This window comes from Rhipicephalus sanguineus, chromosome 5 (genome assembly GCF_013339695.2).
Source record: "Rhipicephalus sanguineus isolate Rsan-2018 chromosome 5, BIME_Rsan_1.4, whole genome shotgun sequence".
NCBI classification, from domain to species: Eukaryota; Metazoa; Arthropoda; class Arachnida; order Ixodida; family Ixodidae; genus Rhipicephalus; species Rhipicephalus sanguineus.
Window position 1 is genome coordinate 207,735,455 of NC_051180.1, and position 12,569 is coordinate 207,748,023.

The window sequence follows — 12,569 nt, forward strand, 5'->3', positions numbered from 1 at the left end:
AAGAAATATACTGTTGAATAATGTTGGTTAATCCGAATGGGAGTCGGGGAGAGGGGGCGAGGGAAGAGGCGATTCTTAGATAGGTGAATCTACCTCAACAGAAGGCATGTTACCCTTGTCCATCCCACTTTATTATTGCAGATCAAGAGTTCTTATTTATTCAAAGGACATATATTCGGGCCCACATTTACCCACCCTATCGCATTCGCGAGGTTTCACGTCACTCAGTTCCAAATGGGTCAAAGCAGATTGAGTACTGTCACTGTGTACAGACAGCGAGGTTGGCACATCACTAAGCCGTATGCACTCAAGTATGAAGTCACGCGAAAGCTCACGAAGGGGACCGACAGACAGCGACCGATGCTGCCTCGCCAAGTGGAAAGGTAGGCAAACAAAGCTTCGTTTCAAAGAAAGAGCAAACGGTGAACTTGTCCCGTCGGCATGATGAGAAATTATAAGCGTGACTTCATTCGCATGATAAGTTACCTTGAGACAAGTTACCTTGATTCGACTGGCTACCGTAGGCCGTAGCCTTCATGGCAATGAATGAAACGCAGCGCTAACACAGAGCTCTATTTTCCTGCCGTATGGTTCAACCCACATTTTCGTTGTAATATTGCTACGCGTGCTTATTTTTCTTTTTTAAAGACGAAAGTGTTTTATGCCAGGGTTCACCAAGTACATCCGTTACGGATATGACGTTGATAAAATGGACGCCAACGGGTGAGAAAAGAAAGAAAACCAAGAAAACAAACCGCCGCTGGGAATCGAGCCCACGACCTTGCGGCTGTGGCGGTTAGCGCCCGACGCTAATCCTACTAAGCTACCTTGCCACATACTGGACACTTCACGAACGCGCCTTATATATTTCACACATTCTCTCTCGCACGGTGCTCTGTCGCGGTGTAGGTAGGCGGGGCGGAGCGGGGTGGTGCCGCCGTCAGTGAAGTAATGCATCACAATCGACACTTGCTAGCGCTTACTCCGAGATTGCGCGCCATATCGGAGGTCATGGTTAAAGCGTCTCGATACCAGCGAAGGAAAGTGGAAATTTTAAGGGCTCGTTTTTCTTTGTTAGACACAGTATTAATGAGAACTAACAGACAATAATGCCAAGGAAAGTATAGAGGTGTTATTAGTAGCAAATGTAATGTATATGTGAAGAAAGAAAAGCGGACGAAAAGATAGCTTACCGCGGGCAGGGACCAAACCTGCGACCTTCGAATGACGCGTCCGATGCTCTACCAACTGAGCTACCACGGCGGCCATCCCCCCGTCCACTTTATAGGGTATATATGTGCATTTTAAACGTGGAGTGTCAGTCAGCGCCGCCAGTTGCCATGACGGCGAGTGTGGAACACTCTTTTTCTGCCATTTGGTGTCACGTAGTACGTGAACTTGTTACGAGCTGGCAGCTGATCAATAGTCCCTCGCATACTACCTGAAAGCATCAAGTCTGCCAGAACGAGACCCTCGCTATGAATGAAGGCAAGTGGAAATTTTAAGGGCTCGTTTTTCTTTGTTAGACACAATATTAATGAGAACTAACAGACAATAATGCCAAGGAAAGTATAGGGGGTGTTATTAGTAGCAAATGTAATGTAAATGTGAAGGAAGAAAAGCGGACGAAAAGATAGTTTGCCGCGGGCAGGGACCGAACCTGCGACCTTCGAATAACGCGCCTGATGCTCTACCAACTGAGCTACCGCGGCGGCCATCCCCCCGTCCACTTTATAGGGTATATATGTGCATTTTAAACATGGAGTGTCAGTCAGCGCCGCCAGTAGCCATGACGGCGAGTGTGGAACACTCTTTTTCTGCCATTTGGTGTCACGTAGTACGTGAACTTGTTACGAGCTGGCAGCTGACCAATAGTCCCTCGCATACTACCTGAAAGCATCAAGTCTGCCAGAACGAGACCCTCGCTATGAATGAAGGAAAGTGGAAATTTTAAGGGCTCATTTAAGGGCTCGTTTAAGGGCCGCGCTAGTGTCGCCGAAACACCCTAGACGCAGTTACGTTCTTTGTCTTTCGCTTCGTGTTAGCGTGCGCCGGTTCACCGGAGTAGTGCAGCTTCCACATGCACCAACGGGATTTCTCCGCCGCCGACTACTTCGACTGCGAGAGCACCGACTAACAAAACATGCGCGTTGCACAAAGGACACGATTTCGACGGGTGAATGTCGTGCCTTGGTGGAGCGAGACAGAGGCCAGCGGGACGCACGCGTTTGCGGCTCAAGCTACGAACCTCTGCCTCCCGTGCTGCTGAAACGCAATGTGGTAGTGTATGCATGAGCGAAGGCGTCCGTTACCCATTACTAGAAAGCGCACACCGTGCCGTTTCTCTCCTTAATTGACGATGTTTTGAAGAAATGCATATCGGGTACCAGTGTTGATTATGAGCTTGTTGATATCATCTTTACGCGGGATTCATGATTCGCAGCGTCCAAATATATGTTCACAACTTCAGCTACCATAACGGTTTAATCATGATCATGGGCGTTAGTAGTCGTGATGGAGTGACACGCCACTAGGCGTGAACATGGGTGCATCCACGTCAAACGGTGCTGTTGACCGCGAGATCGAGCAGAGTCGGCAGCTAGCGGCGAGCGGACGAAACCTCGTCGTGTGGATGGCTCCTTGTGTCGTCTGGTAGCCACAGCGTGCTCGCATGTGTGCGTACGTCATGCACGACCTCAAATTACAGCTTATTCAATTCTGCTAGAACAGTATCAAATGCTTGTACGTATGCCTACACGATATATATGGACATTTCGCCTTACGAGACTTGCATGCACTCTAATAAGTGAGTACAAGCACGTGCCGGTATGGCACTAGATCTAACCATCGTACCGTCCATTCGCCAAAATCATTTCAATGTGGGTACCACTTTCCCGTTCAAGCGCATCACATAGTGCACTTGGCGTCGTCCTAAGCGCAAAAAAAGTACTGTATGTCGAGGTGTGAATGCAGAGCTTTAGCGACACCATCTCGTGATGTGTTGGCGGTTTGGAAATCCTTGTGACACCGCAAATCATGAACTAGCGTCTGCAGAGTATGGTTAACGGTAAAAAACACCAGAAGCCACGCATTTCTACAGCAGTACGCGTATATATTTACGCAAACAGAAAAGCAGAGTGCGCAAAGTTCTACTTCATCTAATTATGCAGAAATACAGGCTCTCTTTCTTTGTAGCCGCAAGAGCAGGAAGTAAATACTTACTTGGCTCAGTCGCGCAACACTGTTTGTATTGTGCTATAGGCAAAACACAATTTAAACACGTGCACATAAAGCAAGATAAAACATCGAGCACAGTGCAAAACACGAATGTGACCGAAGGCCAGTACCCCATTGACTGACAGATTGCACTTCTCTCACACGTAATAGGTACGTTAGGCCGGTTTCGTGCACTGATGTGCCAATGGAGGGCACATACACCATTACGATGTAGTCAACGAGCTTTATTCGCCGACAATCGACTCAAACCGCCTACGGCGAAGCGCCGCTGCGTACATTTGTATACGCGCCGCCGACCGCCTATCCACACAAACGCGGCGGCGGTGCTGCCACCTATAGCCCGACCTCGCGGCGAATAGCTGCCAAACACGAATAGACATTGTACAAGCTCTCATATATCACTACATAATAAGCACTACTTCTGTGAAGACACGTTTCACTTTCGTGTTATACGATTCCTGTGACGGAGGAATCAGCCATGTTTTTTTGTGTCACCGACTGTCGTGCCTGGGTATTTGGATCCATCCCTTCTCGGCAACCAAGTTGTTGCTACTATAGGGCAGCGTCGTACCCGGACTCCGTTTGGTAGCGTAGTCGAGTCTCCGGGTTCAGGAACTGACGCTAGCAAGGTGGGAAAACAATAACAAGTTTACTGGCACTTTTTGTACACTCAATTTACATCATGACAAGGTCAGAGTTCAGCGACGAGCGAATTGGATGAGCCTGTTACCGAGGGCTCAGAGCCCCATTTCTCACTCAGCATCGTCGTTTTAACCCCTCAGTTTGGCTCCTCCTTCTTGATGACCACCAATCACACACACGACCCCACCCACCATGGCACAGTCCATTTCACTGTCGCTGAGGGGTCGTTGCACTCTTGAAGCAGCAAGGGTCAGGTGGTCAACGGCACGCTTGTGGGGGAAGCAAGGCGACAGGTTCCTCGGGCTCGTTCCTCGTACTCTTCTTTTCCCCGAAGGGCAGAACGTGTTTGCTCCTCCGCTTCTTCCCCGAAGGCAGAAAAGGGTCTGCGGCGACTCGTGTCCAAATATGCAGGTCATATCGTTTCGGCAGCATACCAAGTCAAACCCAGGTGACCCATTGTCTCCGGCTTTGCCGTCCCGGGAACGCCGTTTCCAGGAAAGATGCAGGTGTTCTAGCAGTGTGAGAACGCCTCGCCCGCCGAGTCTCATGGTCAGCGCGACGCCACCGACTGCCAGTCATAACACCGACCCGTTACACGTGTAAAAAAATTGCAGTGGCTTAGCTCGGCTATGCCAGGATATACATAGCGCTAGCAAAGATTCAGCTGATTATTCTTAGCTTTCCAGATTGTCTAGGATTATTAGCCTTCTTCTCTTCATTCTTCGTACGCTGAAGCGCTAATTGCCAGGCAACTACTTCGGGATCCGATGAGGTAAGCTTCTCGGTTCTTCTGTGCCGTCGAGCAGCATTTGCGCTCTCCTTCTCCATGGCGTTACCCACCTGCAAAGGCCAGTCAGAGGCGCTATCAAGCGGCCCCAGCGCAGTGTCAGAGGGCGACTGCACAGCGAAGGCGAATAGCTGCGCGCGCGCCGGCGCGACTGTGTCTAAGGCTACGACGTCACTCCTCTCGAATGCGGCGCAGACGGATGGATGGATGGATGGATGCTATGAGCGTCCCCTTTAAAACGGGGCGGTGACATGTCTGCCACCAGGCTCGAAGAAGAAAAAAAAAAAAAAAACTTCCTTGTTTCATGTTGGCCTAATACCTTATCTACATTGATTAAATCTATGTTATTATACCAAAAAAATATAAATTCACGGTCCATCTCTCTGCCTCTTAAGGCAGAATGACCTTATTTTTCCCCATTATTTATTTTTGTTCTTTATCTCTACTTTTCTGCCACCAATACTCTAACCGTCTCTTACTTATTTCTATCGCGGACCGTGTTCAGCTTTCCATTGTTGTCCCTTCTGCTCAACCATCGCTCCGACCTGTTTGTGTGACAAATTAAATCCAATGTTGCTACCTTCTAGCGCTTTTTCCATCCTCGCCATGTACAGCATGAATAACAGCGGGGACAAAGGGCATCCCTGTCTCAGCCCCTTGCTAATTTCAACGCTGTCCTTGCTACTTATTCCTTCCCATTCTATACAAACTGTATTTCCTCGGTATATTTCCCTCAAAAGCTGTACACAGTCGTCACCTATGCCCACTTCCTTCAATATATCCCACAAAATTTCCTGATTAACGTTGTCATACGCCCCGGTGATATCTAGATAAGCTACGTATAAGGGCCTGTTTTCTATTTTAGATATTTCTATACACTGGGTAAGAACAAACAGCAGACCAGCAGCGGCGAGCGCGCGCGCGGCGGTGGCGGAGTCTGCGCGCGCCTACAACGCCACTCCTCCCGAACGCGCAGACCAGCAGCGGCGAGCCGCGCGCGGCGGTGTCGGAGAGCGCGTGAGATGCCAGCTCCGGTGACCCAGCTGTGTGACATCACTGATCCTCGCGCATGCGCCGCACGGCTCATGACCCTCCACGCGAAATCGGCTCCGGCTAGGCAAGTATAGCTAACGCTACAAAAATGCCATGCGCAGGCGGAGCCGGAATGTCTGGGAACCTTTCCGATTCTTTTATACTCTTCTGGTTAGACTGCGCTCACAAGGCGAACACTGGACTTCATTCCATGGCTAACGCGGCCACCAGCGATAACACTTGAATTTTTCGATGCCACGTGTATAAATGCCGACACACCTTGCCATAAGTTAGATTACTGACGACTGTGATGGACGCTATCAGTGTACAGGGTGTATTGCTTGTACTTTGCGTTTTACAGCGAAGCTGTATACCTCTACCCCCCCCCCCCCTCCCAGTTGCCCTCCGCCATACCTCTACCCCACGCAACCACAGGTTTGAACTCCGCCATAAGATGCTTCGCATCTAAAAGCGACTGAAAGCGACCGATGTTCACACCTGCGTGTGACTTATAACCGTCGCCAAACAGAATTCACGTCTGCTCGCATCCTAGCTCGTATTGTCATTGCCCCGTAAAATAAGGTGACGTCCTGTTTCTGCGCATGTGATTGGCTCAGAGGTTTGCGACTACAGTCGTGCGACTGAAAAATCGAGCAGCGAGCGACTGAGCCACAGCAGTCGCTTTGAGACCAAAACGGCCATTTGCGACCATTTGCGACCATTTGCGAGCAGTCGCTCTGCGACTTTAATAAAGCGGAGGCAGCTCTACCACTTCCTTCTACCCTAATATCCCCCCCCCCTTTTCCACCGCAGCGCCTTCGGCGCATTTCGAAGTGGAATAAACGTGGTTTCATTCATTCGCTCTGCGACTAACTTAGTCGTGCGACCGTTGCTAGTCGCCGGTGTGGACGAGCCTTAAGACTGCCATGGGTACACAACAGAAATTAAAGACACAAGAAGAACAGCGTGAATACACTGCTCGACGAAAGGAACAAATTGTTCTGGCTGAAAATGGTCGCGAGACCAATGACGGTCTACTACAGCGGCCACAAAGCGATTATCACTACCATTACTCTAAAGTAATAATAAAACATGCACCCCCCCCCCTCTGTACGTGCGCTATTATGTACGTGCGCTATATTTTACGCCTTACTATAAACCACATCCAAATATCGCAGTTCGTAGTCCTAATTCACTTGTACCACAGTCAATTCCGTCACCTACACTCCCGAACAAAACGAAACTGCCGTCTTTCCTGAATCATGTGAAAGCAAGTTCGGAAAACTCACAGGGTCCCTTATGCGTCCGTCTCAGTCGATTCGACGGCTAAAGCCATTCTAAGTCGAAGTACGAGTATTAAACCACCCGCGGCCCCCTCCGAAAGCTTTCTGCAACTAACGTGGTTTTGCATTGCCTCCAGGCTCGGACGCGTTGCAAACTTTCTGCATGTGCACCTCTCCTTGTTTTGCACTGCCTCCGGGATCGGCACACCTTTGACCAAGAAATGAGGTCATGTGGTGACGTCACCATGGAACATCACAGTGACGCCATGATGACGTCACAGATTTAGGCGATCTGTGATGTCATGGTGACGTCATCACGTGATGATTTTTCGCATCACTCGTGTTGACGCCGCCGACGTGGGTCACCGAAGCGGGACGTGGGTCAATTTTCGCGTCGATGAGGCATCAAAGGCTTTCGCGTTCAAATATGCTAATGAATTACAATTGGACTCAAAAGCCTCGACCTTAAGACTGCGTACACTTTTTCTTTCAAAAGGAGGAAAAAGGACGCAATGAGGAATAAATAATGCAGCAAATTATTGTCGCTCTATGTAAGCGAAACGCCCTTCAGTCAGTGTACACTAGTTTGCTAAGCGCGCATAAAATTTTGTAAATGACAAAAAGCGCGAACGATTGAACCAATGGAAATTTCCGAACGTCTTTCATGTATATTTGCTTTTAAGGCACGGAAGAACACAATCACAATCACAAGAACAGACACGGGACAGAGCGCCTGTCCCGTGTCCTTTCTTGTGATTGTGTTCTTTCGCGCCTTAAAAACAAATATGAACGTACACCAATTCGCCCAACAAAAAGTTCTCGTAAGTCTTTCATTTAGTTCGTGTACGGAGCCAAACTGTCATGCTTCGATACATAACCAAACTTTTCAATTCATTTTAACATTCATTTTCATGTTTTTACTTCTACGATACGTCAAGCCTGTTGAGAAGCGTGGTGAGCCGGAGTAGGTCGTACAAATCTATGAAAAACACAGTCGAAAACATAAGTTGCAAATTTGGTTCGCCTTTTAAATATACTTTAAACTGAACAGAACAACGTTGCTCAATACAACATCAAATATCATTAAGCGACTGTATAGGCGTATGAGCATGATAAAGCATCTTTTTCACTGTGGTGGCAAGAGTTGAGAAACTCGAGAACCCCATTGTATGCGCCATGCTGAAAGCCGATTCCAGTCTGTACAGTGGCACTCGCTATAGGAACCGTGCGGTGCAGTTTTCCAATGAGGCTGCAGCGCCACAACGCACAGCGGCCAGAAGAAGCAAAACTGAGCGGTGGCCCATGGCCTCCGAGATAACGGGCGCGCGGCCGCCATCTCGGAGGCCATGGGTGGCCGGACAAGATGCGAACGCGACGCGCGTTTCTCCGCCTCCTATGAGGGAGAGGACAATGACCGGACAAGAGGGGGAACATGTGCGCGCGTCTAATTCTTCTTTTTTTGCGCACCTAGCGGCCAAAGTCGGTGGCACTGGGCTGTGCAATAAGAGCTACGCATCGCCCTCTGGTCAGTGGACGGTGCCTACAGTAGTGCAGTAGTTCTGTTGCTTCTTTGAAACTCGGCAATTATACAGAAAGGTCCGCCTCGGTGGTACAGTGGTTTCGGTGTTCGGCTGCTAAACCCGGCCTCGGCGGTCCCATTTCGATGCAGGCGAAATGCTAGAAGGCCCGTGTACCAAGCGATGTCAGTGCACGTTAAAGAACACTAGATGGCCGAAATTTCCGGAGCCCTCATAATCATATCGTGGGTTTGGCACGTAAAACCCCAGATATTATTATTATTATTATTATTATTATTATTATTATTATTATTATTATTATTATTATTATCATCATCATCATCATCATCATCATTATTACTAATATTATTATTACTTAGAGGTCGACCACGCCCGTCTCACCTCAACGTGGCTGCGGCGGATGCACTTCAATCTCTCTTCGTATTCGCGGTTCGCCGTGGCGGTCCAGGACCACGGCTTCCCGTCTTCGTCCAGTTTCCGACCGCCCGTGTCGAACGCGTGCATCATCTCGTGCCCAACAGCCTGTAAGTGGATCGCATTTAGACCTGGCAGGTAATCTTTGCATCAGCGTCTGACTGACTGAGCGACTGCAACATTGACTGAGCGTCGATTGATACACTGTACAGTGCCATGCCGCAAAGTGCCCCTCCGGGAGCAGTGAAACTAGACGCTTAAGCGAAGAGCGTCCTCTTGTCCATGCGCAGACTCGTAATCCGTTAACTTAAGCTCGACGTACCCTCTTCTGCTAATCTGCTTACAACGCAGTACAAGTGAGCCTTCGTGCTCATTGGCGCACAATGAGAAATCCGTGTGTATTTCCTTTGTAGTTGCGTGCTACGAACGGCCTGGTGGCACTTGTTCCACTCAGCATTATCAGTAAGGTAAATAAGAATAAATTTAGTAAAAACTACTTACGTTAATTAGATATATATTCTCTTTGATTTCTCGTGTAAATAATGTCCGCTTTTAGGGGTAGAATTATGCCGTGTGATAAATTAGGCTTTATGGCTTACATAAAATTCAGCGCTGGGAGGGACATGATGACCACCATTGCAAGTACGTGACATGTCCAGGGGGACACAAAAGTTTCAGAGATACATTCTTCGGCGTAAAAGGGAGTGGTGTGTGTGTGTGTGTGTGTGTGTGTGTGTGTGTGTGTGTGTGTGTGTGGTGTGTGTGTGTGTGTGTGTGTGTGTGTGTGTGTGTGTGTGTGTGTGTGTGTGTGTGTGTGTGTGTGTGGTGTGTGTTGTGTGTGTGTGGGTGTGTGTGTGTGTTGTGTGTGTGTGTGTGTGTGTGTGTGTGTGTGTGTGTGTGTGTGTGTGTGTGTGTGTGTGTGTGTGTGTGTGTGTGTGTGTGTGTGTGTGTGTGTGTGTGGTGTGTGTGCGTGTGCGTGCGGGAGGGGGGGAGGGTTAAGATGACGGTGCGATGCTTCTTGTATGTGATGGTGTGACACTTGCAGCGATACCGCTGTGCCGCACCACACAGCTTCGCTGGTCACCCACACTAAGAAAAAAAGAGTATGTGTGACTCCTCTCGGGGAGTCTTGACTTGCCGCGTATATGACTCGCTTTGAATAGATACGTCAACTCTCTTTTGGGGGTTACTGTATTCTCTTCTGAGAGTCGTGCGACCCACAAGAGAGTTAACGTGCCCCTTTAAAGGGAGTCATATACGTGGCAAGTCAAGACTCCCCTAAAGGAGTCACACATACTCTTTTTTTTTTCTTAGAGTGCACCTTCAGAGAGTGGAAAGCTGGCGAAAAGCTCCCCCCTGATGAGCCAAGTCTGTTGCGGGCGGCGTTTAATCCGACAACGGGTTGAAGACATAGGCACAGATTACAACAGTTATCATATACTAGCGGTTGGCGACAGCCAGGATTGCCTTACCGTTACATCAGGGAGCAATACTGCGTCGATCTTTACTGCTTTGCATGCGTAATGATGCGAATCACAATTATACATTGCAGCGGGATATCTCGGAGCGCATACATGCCAGAAAAATTCTGCAAAGTGGAACTTTGTACAAACACTACTGCCTCTAACTTTTCAATACAAACATGCCCCCACTTACCGCAGCCAATAAAATGTTAATTATTATATCTTAGTTAACTGGGCGGCTTACGGCGATAATTATCATGTCTCCTTGTGTCCCCCTGGACAAGGGCGTAGGCAGAATTTTTTTTTCGGGGTGGGGGGACGCTTCCTTGATCTGAAGTGGGGGGGGGGGGCAGGCAGACGTAATCAAGTGCCATTTTGCGCTCTGTATTCCATAGAAAAAAAATTGGCCGCGTATCTGCGTGCTTCGCTGCAAATGTCGTCTAAAGACGATAGAAGAGGCGCTGCGTGAGATATGGACGTCATCTGGCAATACGTCGGGAAACATGAGTGCTGTGTTGCGGGCTGATAGTCCCGGCGCAGCAGCAGGCAAAGACCGGCGGTGACCAACGCGACCGGCGGGGACGCCAGCCAGCCCGAACACGCGATTTGGTGCGAAGCGCTGAAGCAGAAGATACGTCCGCACTCAACGAGTACTCTCCACACACTGTTTTATGTACACGTCGCCTGGGTAAAACAGGAATGCCAGAGCGGCGCCCCATGGCATTCCTACTAGAGATGCAAAATTTCCGGAAATTTTGAGCAATCGGAAAAAAATCTGTTTTTTTCACGTTTTTTTCCGAAATTTTAGAAAAAATGGAAAAGAAAATTTTCTTTAGCATATGACAATAGTTTATTGTGAAATTTCAAAAGCAATAACTCTCATTATGTAAATAACGAAGTCTTGGTTTAACAGATCGAAGGCAGGCCACAAGCATCACCGCGAACGCGTTCAGTTCTCTGTGTATGGGTGCAGCTTCCTAGAATTGTTACGGCAGTCAGAACACAGAACACTCAAATGTCTCTTCCGCGGCTACTTCGGCGTGGCCTCGACCATGGAAACAGTGAACAAGATGGTAAAAAGATGAAGTGTACCTCTTATTCAGAGTCAGTATCAGTGGCTTCAGCAGTAGAATTCTTCATCATGTTGAGATGTGCGTGTACAAAAACAAGCTTTTGAACGGTTTCATTACGCAGCCTGTTCCTACGCAGAGTATGAATGTTTGCGAAGTCGGACCAGTTCCGCTCACAAGCAGCTGATGATGGCGGAATCTGTAAAATGTTTCGAGCCAGAGGCATCACTGTTTTGCTCGTGCAGATTCCTTCCCACCATGTTGAAGGAGGGATGTGGTTAGCAGAAGCCCATATTCCGGGTCTTGACCATATGCCTGCATTGGTCCTGTATTCTGCCACATCGGAGTACACTTTTCCAACTTCGAGGTTCATGTGCGTACTGTGCTCCGAGATCCAGTCAAACGCAGACAAGACTTCTTCGTCAGTCAGATTTTTCCCCTTGTACCTTGGGTCAAGTAAGTTTGCTGCACAGTGCACGGGATGAACTGTACACTCTTTGCGTGTCTTAAAGGCTTTTTCGGCGAGATCTCGCTCACTCTGCGAAAGAACAGAGCACTGCAGATTCGAGTGAATCTCCTCCGCTAGATTGTGAAACAAATTTGTGACGTCGGACAACAGGGCTCCGTCACTTTCTACAGCTTTGATAGCCTTTGCGATGGGTTGCAGCAAAGTATGGCATGATTTCAATGCGACCCAGAACTCTTCTTCGTCCAGAACGACCAGCCTAAGAGTCTTGTCGAACTTCAAGTTTTCCATTATAGCTATTTCCTGCAAAACCTCCTTGTTTTTCAAGAGGCTTTCAAAGGAGAGACAGACACCACTCCATCTTGTCTTGCTTGGAAGCTTCAGGCTGCAGCTCATATTTTTGCCGTGCTTCGATTCCTGCCTTTCTTTGAATGTGGCCAATACCACGTGGGTTTTCTTCACGTATTTGATTATATCTTTCGCCTGCTTGTGCACATCGTGGATTGTGCCAAGTGTAAGGAGATCATTCATCAACAGGTTCAGAGAGTGTGCGGCGCAACCAATCGCTGTAACATGAGGAAATCGCTCAATAACAAGAGCCCATGCCGCTTTCATATTGCTTGCATTGTCGGTTACC

General features: G+C 48.5%; 1 protein-coding gene across 1 annotated transcript in view; it reads right to left on the minus strand.

Annotated features, from left to right (window-relative positions):
- The window catches only part of LOC119395198 (neprilysin-like), a 56,101-nt gene that overhangs the window by 3,743 nt on the left and 39,789 nt on the right, over window positions 1-12,569 (minus strand). Inside the window, exon 5 of the mRNA XM_049416117.1 lies at window positions 8,901-9,041. Within this exon, the coding sequence (XP_049272074.1) occupies window positions 8,901-9,041 (141 nt within the window). The remainder of the gene's footprint in view (window positions 1-8,900; window positions 9,042-12,569) is intronic.